The following is a 16277-nucleotide window of genomic DNA, read 5'->3' as shown; positions in this document are numbered from 1 at the left end:
ACTCCTTATGTTTGCGTTTGCCTATTTATCTGATGCAGCTATGTCAGGCAACTATAACTTGATGTATTTTGACTCATATACTTACTTTAGCGAGATGTAGGATAATCAATACGCATCCAAATCAATCAATTCTTGGGTGTCAACCAGCATGGAACTCAGATTTTGGGTGAAGTACTAGTTCCAGGAGTCGTTTTTGGTTTCCTCTTTCATTTATTTCTTACCATAATACTGGTGAAAACATCAAGACAGTTGTCTCCAAGTTATTGGTTCATATCCTATGTAGCAGAAAGACAGGTAGCCTATCGTTTGAACCTCAGCTGTTGGAGCATTGAAAAGCAAAGCAAGAAAAAAAAACCTTTTGCCACTGGTTGGGTATCACAATGGTCATGAGGTACAGATTGAATTTCTGTTATTTTGATCTTTTAATTGTGCCCCAGCACCATGCAAAGGCACTTCCTTTCCTTCCACCTCCACCGTGCCGAGCCATGTGGGTTTCAGGAAAAAGCAGTTGGGAGTTGGTTGGAAACGTAACACTTCAGTATAACGATCGAAACTCAGGCACAAACTGAAATTCATAGCGTTTACTAGTTTAACAGGGTACCGCCACGGATGTGCAGACTCGCTAGCCCTCGGCTAACGGGTCGGACCCTTTAGTTGACCGGTTAGTGCCGGTTGAATTCCTGCAACATTTCGTGGCAGCGGCGGGATGCATATTCGCTCTGAGGCGTGACTGGGGGCAAGGCAGGCATTGAACCCGGGTTCCCTGCACCACAGGTGACTGCGGTAACCGGTCAACTAAAGGGTCCGACCCGTTAGCCGAGGGCTAGCGAGTCTGCACATCCGTGATCGTACACTGTTACACTACCTTGTAGAAAAACACCTAGACAGAATGCTATGTTTAGAAATCTGAAATACATTTGTTTACAAGTCGTTTACATGCTTTTTAAAGTCTCCATCAAATTGACTTGATACATCAAGTATTCAATGTGCTGTCATGTGCTGAACGATTTGCCTGCGGGACAACAATTATTACCGTGTTGTCTCGGTTGTGCTTATGGCTCAGCTGTCATATCGTGCTGTCTTAATGGTGAACACTGAGAGGCCACTCTTCCAGCGTTCATTTGAAATCTTTGCGAGCTTTCCTGTGACTTGGAGCCGTGCAAGTCGGTCTGTCAGAGAGCCAAATGCCTCTTTGCATTCATTAACAGAGGCCTTTTTGTCTGTCTGCAGAGGAGACGTGGTGGCAGGAGAGGCAGGGAGAAAATATGTAAATCCCATACGAAGAAAAGAGTTAAGAAGACAGTTTCCGATGCTGAGGCTTTACTTTACAAAGCAGTAGGACACATGGCATTCAGGTCACTTTAGGTTGGACACGACCTCTATCCATACCTCTCTCTATAGTCATTCCCAGCTTGATATTTTGGTGCTGAGATGGGCTACGTACTGAACTAAAACAAAGGGATGAAAAAAATGATTGCAATGTAATGGAAATGATACATTCCAGCACAACTCATAGTACAGGAACTGAAAAAGGGCAACACATTCATGCAAAGAAACACTGTCCGTAAGCTTTCATCAGAAGTTTTGCTGACTGCTTTTGTTCTTTTTTTTGTTCTTTTTTCTTTTTTTAACGTTAACGTTCATCTTCGAGATGACTCATTCCGAATCTCTCCTTCCACGTCTCGCTCATCTGAATTTAAGGAATTCAGGCTGAATGTCTATATCGCTGCCATCCACCGTCCCACCGGTCTACTTCCCAGATTTACTGCTATTTTTGTGGGGCTGTTTCTGTGCAATGCCGTAGGGTACATGGGCAGCGACGGTGCCCATCCGTGCTGCTCCCTCCACATGGAACATCTGGTCATCAAAGTAGATGTGGGGCCTGATCTTCTCCAGCATGGGGCCCTTAGGGGCACCGGCCAGGAAAAGGGCCTCATCGATCTCCAGGCCCCAGGCCCTCAGTGTCTTCAGGGCACGGATGCCGGAGCTGGCTGCACTACGGGCCGTCACCAAGTAAGTCCGGATGGGACAATCCAGCCGGCGGCCCTTCGCATAGAACTTTTTTTGGAGCTTCCCTAATGCTTCCAGGAAACCCTTCAGAGGACCCTGCAAGAATGGAGGAGGTGAGGTTAAAGGATGACTCTGTTTTGTTTTTGTTTTTAAACCTGGATGTTATTTTCGTAGTTTTGGCCGTGGTGCATATGGGTTCTGATACCATTTGGAGATTTCTGGTGCGGGACAACAGCTGAACACAGTATATTCACGGCATCTTATGGGGCAACTGAACACGATCCTCTAACGTCGTGACGCATGCTCAGCTCGATGCATGACGACCCTTTAACCTTCCCTTTCAACAACAAAAATACTGTAATGCCTCAGTTAGACTGTGTACAGTATTTCCCATTTTCTATGACTTGTCAGTTATGCCAGTTGGGTACTTTAGCAATGGTTACTGCTACCTACGGTAGGTAAGATGGACATTCCTGCAAGCTGAACCAGGAAGTAGTTCAGCAATGCGATCAACCACTGTTGATCAACTTGCACTTTCGTTTTCACCTCCAAATGTGTGGTTTAGATAATTGGGTTTAATTGGACTTGGTGGCTCATGTCTGGCACTTGTTTTCAGTTGCCCCATAAGACACTGTTGTAGAGCTGCTGTTGTAGAGCTGAGTCCAGCAGGGGTCCGGTGTTCAGAAATTCTAAATTGAAGCTGGTGATTAACCGATATCTATGCTTGCAAAACTATAAGACCCAGGTTGTAAACAAAAAACAAAAACAATTATCCTTTAAGGAAGAACAGCAAGAGGCCAGGTTTCCAAAGACATCTTGATCTAATTCCACCATGTTGTCCTCACATTAGCCATCAAACTAAAAAAAGAAGAGGTGGGCACATGCACACATAAAACACCACATACGTGATCCAGGAGCGTGTCCTCGTTTTCCCTCTCATGCTCGAAGAACTTGTCCAGGCCGTGAGCCTTGAAGATGCGCTCTGATTCGTCAGAGAAGAGGACGGCATCCCCGTCAAACGCCACCCTCAGCTGGGTCTCCGACACCTGCGTCAGCTTCTCTGGCATGAACATGGTGGCTGCCGCGATGCCTGAAGAGAATCAGATATGGAGATATAGTAATGGATGCTGCAGACACTGAGCTGCAACTGAGGCTGACGATGATGACGGCCTCGCAATAAAGGCTAACAGTTAGAAACAAACAGACGTAAATTAGCTTTCAGAAGGTGGCTCAACACAGGAACATGATAGAAACTCTTAATATACACAGGCAAGTACATAGAGCACCAGGAGTGCATCAAGGTGAGGAGCAAACACCAGACAACCGGTCCGGGCTATGTGCGGTAAAGGCTTGCGGTGAACGATCATTTCATTGTTTTTATTTTCATGTCTGCATGATGTTTAACAGCTAATCTCAATGCTCCCACAACAGTTCAGGCTACAGGCCTCCGAGAGAGCCCAGAGAGAATAACTTCGGAAGCAGAGAAGGAACACTTTCAGTGCTAAAGGTGCATAGAAATAGATGAAACAAATCAGGATTATTTTTTTTGTATGTTTTTAAAGCCATTAAAATAACTTTACATATTTAGGATGGATATTTGAAATGGCTAATGAATTAAGTAGCTACATATAAATGACCAAGCCATTAATTAAGACCCCTCAAGCAAAATGTCAGCGCCATTCTGCTTGTGTGTGTGTGTCCTTTTCTGTTGAGTGACTTTAAGCTTGTGTCACGTGAGGAGTGTCCTTGAGGTGCCTTGACTGCAGTGCTGTCTGGCTTTGCTGTGTTCAGCGTCGTTAATTGCTGCAGTAAGTAAATAGTAAATGGGCTGCAGTTATACAGCGCTTTTCTAGTCTACCGACCATGCGAAGCGCTTCACAGTGTATGACTCACATCCACCCTTTCACACAAACATTCATACACTGATAGAGGGGGCTGCCATGCAAGGCACCAATCTGCTCATTAGGAGCACTTAGGAGTTCAGTGTCTTGCTCAAGGACACTTCGACACGCTCTCTGGAGGAGCCGGGGATCGAACGAGGAACCTTCCGGTTACTAGACGACCCGCTCTTCCTCCTGTACCACACCATGCCCCAACGTCTGCATGTATTTTGTAAATGCCATTTCTTAAGTCATGCCACGTCAAATGTTAAGTAACCTCTCCTGGGTTGCTGTATTTGGATATACAGGAAGTTTCCCGAATTACGAACGATCTCTGTGTTTGAGTCTGTTCGTAAGTCGAATTTGTATGTAAGTCGGAACAGTTGCGTACAGTTCCCATGTAGTGTCAATTAGTCAAATGTTTGTCTAAGTATGTAGTATGTATTTTACCTACTACATAAATATAATAATGCAGTAATAATGATAAATAAATACAATACAGTATTTATAATTAAGACAGAGAATGTGTGTATAGGTATAAAAACTCGCCTCCCCACCTCACCGGATCAGTGAAAAAACTATACGAGCGTTTCACCTCTCTCTGAACGCTTTATTATTTCCACTTCCGTTTCAGCCGTGATGGTTTCCCTTTTCTTCGGTGCATCACCGTCCCTTGCATCAGATTTACACTTTGAAGCCACGATTACGAGGGTAAACACACGAAAACGTTAAGTCAAAACACAACGCACCCAACAACGTTTACGCGGTCCGACTTAAACTGGCGACGACGGCGTGGCGCTGTTCTCCCTCGGCCCGACGAACCGCCTAAAACGCGCAGTGTTTTGAGCGTCGCGCAAAGTAGTCCGTCCGTTAGTACGAACCATTGTGTGTAACTCTTTTTTTAAATTTTTTTAAATAATAGGCTTTACGGAGGTCTGTTCGTAAGTACGGGAGTTCGTAAGTACGGGCGTTCGTAACCCGGGGATTTCCGTAGTTGAACACAAGGGGGAGCACTGGTCACATTGGACGTACAGACCCAATAAGGAAGACGGTGGAAAAGGAGAATGAAATCGTCCAAACTGGTATTGGAGAACAGGGATATGCAGTATTTATGGCTCAGATTGGTTATCGTTACAAGGGAATGAGGCTCAGTGCAGAAGCTCAGAGCACAAAGACCGTCTTCCATTCACGGTTGACAGCGGCGGCTTCAGGGGAGTCTGATCTGTGTCCACAAGAGCCAGAGGAAATGAGCCAGAGGAAATGTCAGATGTCACTTCTTACACAGAACATTATCTCCTAGCATTTCTGTTCTCAGTCTGTCGAGAGTCTACTTTGATAACCATTAGCGCCTAGGAACAAGTAATGCGATTAGTATGCTGACTTCTGTAAATGTCGGTGTAGCATCAGAGAAGGCGACATGGTTACCAACAAACAAGGAAGATATACTTTCTGCATGTTAGCAATTGCAAACTACATACGGGAGTTTTATTAGCAGCAACAAAGCATGAAGAATGCATGTGTGTGCATTTGTATAGACCCTTTTACAGTTGGTAAACGGTGATCACGTGATTTTGCTGCCAAAATGCGCGCGCATGCAATGCGTGACGTAGGTGATAAAAGGGTCTATTGAACGGTCTTTCCCCGATGGAATGAAGTAGAAATTAATACCTTTAGTTCTGCGAGACCTGTTCTGGCAACCCACAACACAACAAGATGACATTTTAAAAATGTAAATATCAGTCGATCAAAAATCCACTTGCACTCTGCACTGACTGGAGATGGAGAAGTTGCCTCTTCTGCTGCCAAAGTGAGCACACATACTGTGTGTGACGTAGGTCATAAAAGGGTCTATTAGAGTAGATGGGTGTTACGTGTGTGCAGACTGTGTGTGGGATGGTGTCACCCTCCATGCTCACCTTCAGCCAGCGCTTCCCTGACCTTCTCGGCATCAGCCGACAGGTAAAGGTTGGTCTGCCAGGCCTGCAGGTAGCCGATGGGAGAACTTCCCCCGGTCATGCAAAACCTCTCAATGAACAGATCTAGGGCCAAAACAAATAACAGCGCCTTTTAATCATCAGGATGCATCAAGGTCACACAATTATCAGAGGTCAGTACACACGGGGTGAAGAAGTCTATGATATAAGTGGGCAGCAAACCCGCCCATGTCTTTAAAATAACATTTCTCAAACGCTGCAGGGTAACCAAGAGATGTGACTAGAATAGAATACACTTTATTTGCCATTGTACATACATACATACACAACAAATTCATGCTCTGCATTTAACCCATCCTATAGGAGCAGTGGGCAGCTGCAGCACCCGACCAACTCCAGCTCTTCTTTCCACTGCCTTGCTCAGGGGCACAGGCAGGAATATTAACCCTAACATGCGTGACTTTTTGATGGTGGGAGGAAACCGGAGCACCCGGAGAAAACCCACGCAGACGCGGGGAGAACATGCAAACTCCACACAAAAAGGACCTGGGAGGGCCGGGGGTTCGAACCCAGGGGTTTCTCGCTGTGAGGCTACCGTGCTAACCGCCGGGCCGCCAGAGGAAAGGTGTTCCCCTCTCTTGTAAGCTGCTGCATTTTGAATAAAGACAGTCCGTTGACTGTTTTCAGAAACTGTTTGTTCCTCAAGTATGCTAATACATTTTTGAGATATAGTTAATAGTTACTCTTTTGTAATGTCTCTCATAACTAAATGCAGCGGGACAACAAGTTCTGAATCAAAAAATTGCCGGTCACCAAATCACTGAGGCCTCGTGCCATCTGTGGAGGCCCTCCGCATGTAACGCTGCCCTCGGACAGTCATCTTTATGTAACGGATTTACATAAACCTGTCGTGTCAGCTGGTCCCGCGCAGCTGGGCTGAGTAATTCCTAAGCAACTTGATTTCTTAATATACGCTGATGGAATTAGAAATTACACAACACAGCTGTGTGGATTTATGTGACGTTACATGTTTAAGTAAATCTACCATTTCATTCGTTCGGAGTGCGTGGTCTACGTTCATGTTAAGCCAAACCCAGTTATGATCAGATAAACGTCACTATTTCCGATCGAGTGTGAACAGAGAGGATCTGGTCCGGGGAGACGTGGCGTTAAGAGTAAACCAGGACTCGACTTTTCCAGTCGACGACTGGAGTTTGCACGAGACAACCAAGATGAAACACTCAAGGCCGTCACTTGAATTACGAACAAGGTGTTGACACGAAGTGTCAGTGAAATTATATCCAGCATCAGATCTGCTCGTTATTCAGAAATTACCGTTTGTTAACCTTTAACCTTTCATTTCTAAGGGAACATATTCGCTTGATGTCTTAAAAAACAGTAGCTGCTACCTTTTTTGTGGGGGGGGGGGATTTTCCCCCTGTTTCTCCCCAGTTGTATACTTGGCCAAGTGCCCCAGTCTTCCAAGCCGTCCCGGTCGCTGCTCCACCCCCTCTGCCCATCCGGGGAGGGCTGTAGACTACCACGTGCCTCCTCCCATACATGTGGAGTCGCCAGCCGCTTCTTTTCACCTGACAGTGAGGAGTCTCACCGGGGACACATAGCATGTGGGAGGACCACGCTATCCCCCTCCCTCCCAGTTTCCCCTTCCCCCAAACAGGCGCCCCGACCGACCAGAGGAGGCGCTATTGCAGCGACCAGGACATATACCCACATCCGGCTTCCCACCCGCAGACACAGCCAACTGTGTCTGTTTGGACGCTCTACCAAGCCGGAAGTAACATGAGGATTCGAACTGGCGAGCTCCATGTTGGTAGGCAACGGAGTAGACCGCCACGCCACCCGGATGCCTGTTTATTCACCTTTCATTTCTGAAATTCCAAGAGAACATATATGCTTGATGTCTTAAAAACAGTAGCTGCTACCATGTTGGATCAGTTCAACTTACACGTTTTCGTTTGCTTGCATTTCATGTCACATCTCAAACTTTGATTACAGATTAAATAAATTGCCCGCGTGTATGAAATAAATGCATCTAATTCGCAGATGAGAAACTAGCTAAACTTGCTAAACTAGCATAACCACCAAAACCATGTGACGGTTTTCCCCAGAAGTGAGTTGGTTTCTGAGCACATCAAGACTTTGTGCCCCAACCATTCCTCTGTGTAACGACCACGGATGACTGGACTCACTAGCCATTGGCTAACGGGTCCAACCCTTCAGTCAGGGAGCGCAGTCGCCCGTGGTGCAGGCGACCCCTGAACTCGCTACATCTGATTATCTGACTGGAGTCATTCATCTGCACCGGATAAAGGAATAAAGCCCCGCTGCAGTTGTTTGGCTCAGTTTTATGCCGGGTAGCCTCAACTCTTGAGGGACGACCTCAAAATGAGTTCTTGCCCCATGCACAGCTGGAAGTTTTCATTAAAATGTGACCCCTGTGTAGTGATTTGGCGTAGGTTAGTTTACGTCATTACGACAGTGACCCCGGAGGAGTTACCATAAATTACCATAAACTCATTTATGGCAGTGCCTAGCAGGGCATGAATAACGCATGTTAAACGGCTCTTTTGTGTTGACTCATTTATGGTTATTTTAGCCAACCAATACACCCTGTAAACAGACATTGCGTCTTAAAACAATAGTTTCACGTTTATCGGTCATATAGGAAAGCAAGTTTACATGTGGTGTCATAATTAAATGCATGTTTTACATTATGTCCCAAAAGCAGTAAATAATCGAGAGAGAAAAAAGCATAGGCCCCTCACATGTAACAGGTAAAGGGTTTGAAGAAGAGTTGAACTATTGTACAGAGTCTGTTTCAGGGAAGGGGGACGTCAGCCATGCTAGAACAGTCCCTGATAAAGACGTGACGTACGACACGGGTAACTTCCTCTGTATGATGAACTAAACATGCCTTTTTTAAGCAAACAACAAAGGAGTGAATGCCAAGGCTGTGAGCTCATCACTGCAAAGAGGATTTGGGGAAAGCGAAAGACGGTGAAGTGGATAGAAGAGGTTGGGGGTGGGGGGGTAGTGAAGAGTTAGGAGCAATACAGTGGTGGAAAAGAGCCGGGGGGTGGGGGGTTCACAGGGTGGAGGAATTAAATTGAGACTGGTGGGAAAGTGTCTAGATTTTGGAGGCTCAAGGCTCTATCAATGTGCTGCTCCGGCCTGATCTACAGACCAGACGAGCCCCTTAGAGAGAGAGAGAGAGAGAGAGAGAGAGAGAGAGAGAGAGAGAGAGAGAGAGAGAGAGAGAGAGAGAGAGAGAGAGAGAGAGAGAGAGAGAGAGAGAGAGAGACAGAGAGAGAGAGAGAGAGAGAGAGAGAGAGAGACAGAGAGAGACAGAGAGAGAGAGAGAGAGAGAGCGATGGGATGGGATGGGATGGGATGACAGAGAGAGAGAGACAAGATGACAGAGAGAGAGAAGGAGAGACGAGATGACAGAGAGAGAGAGACGGGACGACAGAGAGACGGGATGACAGAGAGAGAGACAGGGTGACAGGTAGAGACAGAGAGAGATGGGATGACAGAGCCAGAGCGAGCTAGAAGTTATTAGGTGGTTAGATATATGAGTACAGAGGTGTACATCTTTTTCCCAGGAAAGCAGGCTGATATGTATGGAGGGAGAGAGGAGCTACTGGAAAGTGTAACAGGCGTAAAATAGCATGTCTTATCTTGTACCAGAATGGATGGAGTGCACAGAGAGAGGAACGAGAGCGTGATGGAGCGAGGATGAAGATGACGGTAAAATAGGTGTGAGCAGTATGACGAGAGGATGCCCAGGGAGTGCTGGTGGACTGTGGCGTCTGAAAGAAATGATGTTGGATGTTTATGGACAAAGACAGAAAAAAAACGGACATGGAGACAGAGAAATAAATACAAAGGGACATAGAAATGGAAAAGTCCTCCAACCCATACGACCACATACACTATATGTACAAAAGTATTGGGCCATTACACCTACATAAGCTTTTATGACATCTCATTCTAAATCCATAGGCATTAATATGGAGTCCCCCCCCCCCCCTTTGCAGCTATAACAGCTTCCACTCTTCTGGGAAGGCTTTCCACAAGATTTTGGAGTGTGTCTGTGGAGATTTTTGCCCATTCACCCAGAAGAGCATTTGTGAGGTCAGGCACTGATGTTGGACAAGAAGACCTGGCTTGCAATCTCCGTTCTAGTCCATCCCAAAGGTGTTCGATGGGGTTGAGGTCAGGGCTCTGTGCAGGCCAGTAGAGTTCCTCCACACCAAACTCACCCAACCATGTCTTAATGGACCTTGCTTTGTGCACTGGGGCACAGTCATGCTGGAACAGAAAAGGGCCCTCTCCAAACTTTTCCCACAAATTAGGAAGCATAGAATTGTCCAAAATATCTTGGTATGCTGAAGCATTAAGATTTCCCTTCACTGGATCTAAGGGGCCTGGCCCAAGCCCTGAAAAACGACCCCATACCATTATCCCTCCACCAAACTCTAGAGTTGGCACAATGCAGTCAGGCAGGTAACGTTCTCCTGGCATCCACCAAACCCAGACTCGTCCATCAGACTGCCAGACAGAGAAGCGTGATTCGCCACTCCACAGAACACGTTTCCACTGCTCCAGAGTCCAGGTGCAGTGTGCTTTACTACTGGTACACAGTTGTGTGCAGATGTTAATGCCAGAGGAAGGTTGGAACTCTGCAGTTATCGACTCAACAGAGTGTTGGCGACTTTTACGCACTATGCACCTGAGCACTCGTTGACCCCGCTGTGTGACTTTACGTGGTCTGCCACTTCGTGGCTGAGTTGCTGTTGTTCCTAAACGCTTCCACTCGTTGACTGTGGAATATCTACCAGGGAAGAAATTTTACGAACAGACTTATTGCAAAGGTGGCATCCTATGACAGTACCACGCTTGAATTCACTGAGCTCTTTAGAACGACCCACTCTTTCCCCAATGTTTGTAAATGCAGACTGCATGGCTAGCTGCTTGATTTTTACACCTGTGGCAATGGGTCTGAATGAAACACCTGAATTCAGTGATTAAGAGGTGTGTCCCAATACTTTTGTCCATATAGTGTAGGTCGTATACCCTTTAATACGACCCAAAGGAGCGTTTAGAATATGCAGTCAGTACGTTTTTGTGTCGTTTTGCTGCCTAGTATAGTCACCAAGATTGCTATTGGCAGCACGACCACTAGAGGTCGCTTAACTTTAAAATGCAACTATAGGTCGTAATAAGCTGCTTGAACAAACTACGGGGTCGTTTTTTGGCGGAGGGCAGTCTCCTGGAGATAATCAGATGGATAGAACTGCTGATGGCAGCTGACCAACGGACAGCGAAGACCAAAACCGAGAAGAAACAGGGATAAACTTGTACTGTGACCCCTGAGAGTGCTCGCTGTCGATCAAAGTACTAGCTGTTTATGGAAGACTTTATGACTAGTTTGTTTTACTTGCCGTTTCAGTCCGGGGCATTTCAGCCTCGTACTGTGCAGGGCCTGAACTGTTGGAAACCTCAAGAGCCGTTCTTTTCCTGAAGACGCCGGGGCGTGAGAGTCCCTCAAGGGGGACGTTCTTGTACCACTGATGTCTTTGTGTGTTTTTCCTCCATTGATGTTGTCTCGTCATCTATCATTATGGGATTTTTTTTGGGGGGGGGTGGTTGGGGGGTTTCTGCAGAGGATCTGAAGTATGGTAATAGGAAAGAACACTCAGATCTCAGCAGGACTGAACAGAGACTGCCTTCACACGAGAGACTGGGAAAGGCTCAGTTTAAGATTCCTCCCACGGTGACACTTCCATTTGATAAGTGAAGGGAGTCGAGGTTACGAACCTCCGTGCAAAACAAGTTTTTTGTCTATTATGTGCCTTGCACTGTCCGCACACGTTGTATGAGAGGTCAGCTTTTTTTGTATTCCTGCATCATAAGGTATAGGAAATATGTACACACGTCACAGAGAGTTGAATCAGTTCATCTGGACACGACGTTTACGTTTCATCACTCATCCAAGTGACCTCTTTCAGCCTCAACTGACTGCCGGTATGCCCACCCTTATAAACAATAAGGTTACATAGCGACCGAAAAGGGTCATTTATAAGGGTGGCGATACCTGCAGTCAGTTGAGACTGTATAAGTCACTTATATGAAAGCCACTTTCTTTTATCATTGTATTCTTACAATGAATGTGTTCTTTGCATTTAACTCATCCTATTGTATGGGAGCAGCGGGCAGCTGAAGCACCCGGGGACCAACTCCTGTTCTTTTTTCCAATGCCTTGCTCAGGGGCACAGACATGAGTATTAACCCTAAGATGCATGTCTTTTTGATGGTGGGAGGAAACCGGCGCACCCGGAGAAAACCCATTCAGACACGGGGAGAACATGCAAACTCCACACAGAAAGGACCTGGGAAGGCCCGGGGTTCAAACCCAGGACCTGGGAAGGCCCGGGGTTCAAACCCAGGACCTTCCTGCTGTGAGGCAACAGTGCTGACCGCTGAGCCATGAGTGATGAAATGTTTCTCCCAATAAACGTTGTGTCCGGAGGAACTGATCCACCTTTCTGTGATTTCCTTACCTCGATTATTGAGCAGGTGTAAAGACATGTACGCATGTCCTTTTATTGTGTGAACATACTTTATGGTATGTCTCTACAGTGTGTTACTGCACAATATCACACATTTTAATGTGAAGCAAATTTCCATTCATTTATTAAAGTGAAAGTTAATTTATTCGAGGCAATTTAATTTTGTGGCTTAGTGTAATGGCATTATTTCATTGTACACTGGAGGGTAGAGTGCGTTACAAAGCCTGCCGTACATTTTGGCAAGTATCAGGATCTTATCATGTATGTACAGACATCCAGAGTGGATTAATGCTATGGCTGGAAGCATCTATGCCTTTAATCCCCTTCCGTACTGTTTAGGCTCTGATTATATAACCATTCCCAAGCCATCCAACACTGAATACTAGATGTCTGCACAAGGACCGAAATTCTCTAGTTGATCCCAGCAAAAACCCATGATTAAAATAGCTATGGCGTTAGCATATGATGAGTGACAAATGTGTTGGTGCGTATTTTTCTCAATCCAGATGATGATATGAATACAGGTTGGACCTCCTGCTGCTGTCAGCCTTACATTGTTGGTGATGACACTGACACCGTACACTGTCCGCTTCAACTGTGAACAACAAAGGCACTTGCTTAAAGCTTCTTTTCAGAGATTCCCAGATCTACCATTTCAATATTCTTTGAACACCAACCTTATACATATATTTATATTATTTTATATACTTTTTACTTCTTTACTTTCTATTTTTCATATTTCTTTTTACTATATATACATATATTACTTTTATTTTTATTTGCATTATTATGTAATATGTATTTAATATTATTTTTTTTACATATTTTTACTTTCTACTTTCCATATTCCTTTTTGTTATATATTTATGTGGTAACACTTTAGTATGGGGAACATATTCTAAGTAACAAAAACTTAATTTACAGTAATTTAACACTATGAACACTTGTAGTTTTGTGTGTTGTTATGTAAGAACAGACCATACTCATTAAGTGTCAGTAAGGGAGAATAACTCTTCTTGTGGTACTACCACCTTATAAAGGCCATACTAAGCAAAGCATATTGAGATGGTACTACTAATAAGCAATACTTCTGAGGTTATAGAGGGAAAACTAATAGTTAATGGCTTACTGGTTGTATAATAAGGCCATGCAGAATAAGGCATTAATGAGTACGTAATAATGACCAATTAAGAGCCAATATCTTGCTAATTTGTATGCTAATAAGCACCTAATTAATGGTGACTACGTTCCCCATACTAAAGTGTTACCATTTATGTTACTTTTATTTTTATTTTTATTATTATATAATATGTATTTATATTATTACACATTTTTTTACTTTCTATTTTTCATGTTTCTCTTGATTTTCTTTTACTCGGTACTCATTAATTGTACCCTTATCCACAGTTTCTTAAATATTGTATTATTCTGGCCAATGCGATAAATTTCTGCAGATGTGAAAACTTGGCAAAAAAACAAAACTGATCCTCATTCTCACCCTTGCTGTATACCTAATGTCATCCTGGGTTACCCATTACGAGCTTTCCCTGCCAGCACTATGTCGAATGCGCTCCGATCCGTTTGACATCGGAGAAGTGCTTGGCGGTTTTGTTCCTCAACAAAGGTCAAAGGTTGGAGGAGAGTTTTGTACGTTCGGCCCCCCCACACAGACAGCCACCAGAGAGATCTGACATGGAAACATCTGGAGCGCCTAGCATTGCTTTGGCCAGTCGGCTCAGCTCTTGTTTTTCTTCTGATCAAATTCAAGCCTCGTTCATTGTTCTAGAGTCCCATCGGACACAACCTCAAACGCAGCCCAGCCTTGGGATCCGCTCAAACACTTCAGAAGAAAAACTCTGAGGGCTGAAGAGGAAGTGGCTAGCCTGTAATAAAATTTCACTGGTGGCTGAAGTTTCTTGGGAAGGATCTTATCAGTCAGCTGTTTACACACTTTCTTGATTGTGCCTCTTGGCCATCGTCAGTTGCAGTATGTTGCCCACGAGAATGGAGTCCAGGACTGTTTGAGGAACATGGGAAGTGAGAACGTGAAATAACCAGCTCAGCTTTGTGTGTGTGGGGGGGGGGTGTAAATATCAGACTCACTGTGATGGTTGATGGTGTTGATGAGGCGGACTCCTACGTGGGCATGGTTGTAGGTGACAAGGACGATGTCGAACAGTTCTTCGCTCTGCGGGTACAGCTCTCGCAGGTGGGCGTTCACCGTCTCTAGAGCCTATTGAGGAAACAGTAAGAGTCAGCTCAGACAAAAACAACTCGGGTGTGGATCCTCCATGTGAAATCATATTCCTGTTAACCCTTAAAACCCATGTTCGTCTTTGCCATGAGCTGCTCGAGTGTAAGGCCGTGGAGCGTGAACCTCCGAATTACACTGGTTCTATTCCCCTACCAGAATCTTTTATGTTTTTGTTTGGGTTTTTCCCCTCCCCCCCCAATTGTTTCCGGCCAATTACCCCACTCTTCTGAGCCGTCCCGGTCGCTGCTCCATGGCCTCCACCCCCTCTGCGGATCCGGGGAGGGCTGCAGACTACCACATGCCTCCTTCGATACATGTGGAGTCGCCAGCCGCTTCTTTTCACCTGACAGTGAGGAGTTTGCCAGGGGGGCGTAGCACGTGGGAGGATCACGCTATTCCCCCCAGTCCCACCCACCCCCACCTCTCCCGAACAGGTGCCCTGACCGACCGGAGGAGGCGCTAGTGCAGCGACCAGGGCACATACCCACATCCGGCGTCCCACCCACAGAGATAGCCAATTATGTTCGTAGGGACGCCCGACCAAGCCGGAGGTAACACGGGGATTCGAACCGGCGATCCCCGTGCCACCCCGAAGTGAGACTCATTTTGTTTGACCATCTTTGTGTGGGAATATACTACGTCCGTGTGTGACAGGGAGTTTCACGTGTGTTTCGAAACCCTATAGTGAGCGTGTGGTTTGACGTTTTGACCTTGACAAAGGGGAAAGCGGGTCCGGGGGCGAAGGGCTCGTTCTCGTGCTCCACTTGGTATCGCAGGTACTCCTCCACACCTTTCTGCTCAAACACCTCCTGCTCCCGCTCCGTGCGGAAAAGCACCCGGGAAGACACAGCTATGGTCACTGCGTTCTCCGGCTTGGGCTGGAGGAGGGAAGAAGAAGGAGACGAAGAAGAAGGAGACGAATAAGAGAGCAAAATGAGGGAGGGGCAGAAGGGGGGTAAGGGAAAGGGTGAGAGAGAGTAGGTAAGGGGGATACAGCACACAGCGGAGAGCGCCATGAGAGACTCTAGGAGAAAACATGAGGGAGGAAAACACAAAGGGAGAACCAGGCGGTAGAAGAAAGACGGAGGTTTCATGCTCGAGGCGCCCAAACACTCGCCAGCTGGAGTGTATAAACGTATCGATGCCATCCAACTGCATCCATACGTTCGATTGGAATCTGTTATTACTGATTAATATCACACAATCATGACACCAGGGTTATGTTGGTTTTATGGTCCGGCACATGAAACCATGACGGGACAGGCAGGGCTGAGAGAGGGGAGGCCATGCAGCACACATCCTGAGATGAACTCGAGATTTGGGTTGAGCAGGTGGTGTTTGTTGTTTGACGGGTCACCTTCAAGCTTCGAAATAAGCAGTGCTTTATAAAGGAACGATCAGTAAAATGTTGATCAAGTCATTGCAAAGATGGCCATCATGCATCAGGGGGTTGAAAGGGATTGTCGATCTATACCAGGGGTCCCCAATTACTTTTCCTAGCGGGGCCACTTTTAGGGCCACTTTTAAAACCACGGGCCACTCAACCTCCAGCACCATGTTGTTCGTTAGTTTGTTTTGGTGTCGATACGTTGCAGGTATTATAATT

General features: G+C 45.9%; 1 protein-coding gene across 1 annotated transcript in view; it reads right to left on the bottom strand.

Moving 5' to 3' along the window:
* Nucleotides 1-204: 204 nt before the first annotated feature.
* nt5c1aa (5'-nucleotidase, cytosolic IAa) overlaps nucleotides 205-16277 on the bottom strand; it is a 34830-nt gene continuing 18757 nt past the window's right edge. The window contains exons 3-7 of the mRNA XM_056301828.1: nucleotides 15382-15549; nucleotides 14521-14650; nucleotides 5807-5929; nucleotides 2916-3100; nucleotides 205-2106 (exon numbers count right to left, since the gene is read on the bottom strand). Coding sequence (XP_056157803.1) covers nucleotides 1750-2106; nucleotides 2916-3100; nucleotides 5807-5929; nucleotides 14521-14650; nucleotides 15382-15549 — 963 coding nt within the window. The 3' untranslated portion in view covers nucleotides 205-1749. The remainder of the gene's footprint in view (nucleotides 2107-2915; nucleotides 3101-5806; nucleotides 5930-14520; nucleotides 14651-15381; nucleotides 15550-16277) is intronic.

The sequence above is a fragment of the Lampris incognitus genome, unplaced genomic scaffold (assembly GCF_029633865.1).
Source record: "Lampris incognitus isolate fLamInc1 unplaced genomic scaffold, fLamInc1.hap2 scaffold_165, whole genome shotgun sequence".
NCBI lineage: Eukaryota > Metazoa > Chordata > Actinopteri > Lampriformes > Lampridae > Lampris > Lampris incognitus.
The sequence above is the reverse complement of the archived record's forward strand: the minus strand, read 5'-3'. Positions and strand labels throughout refer to the sequence as shown.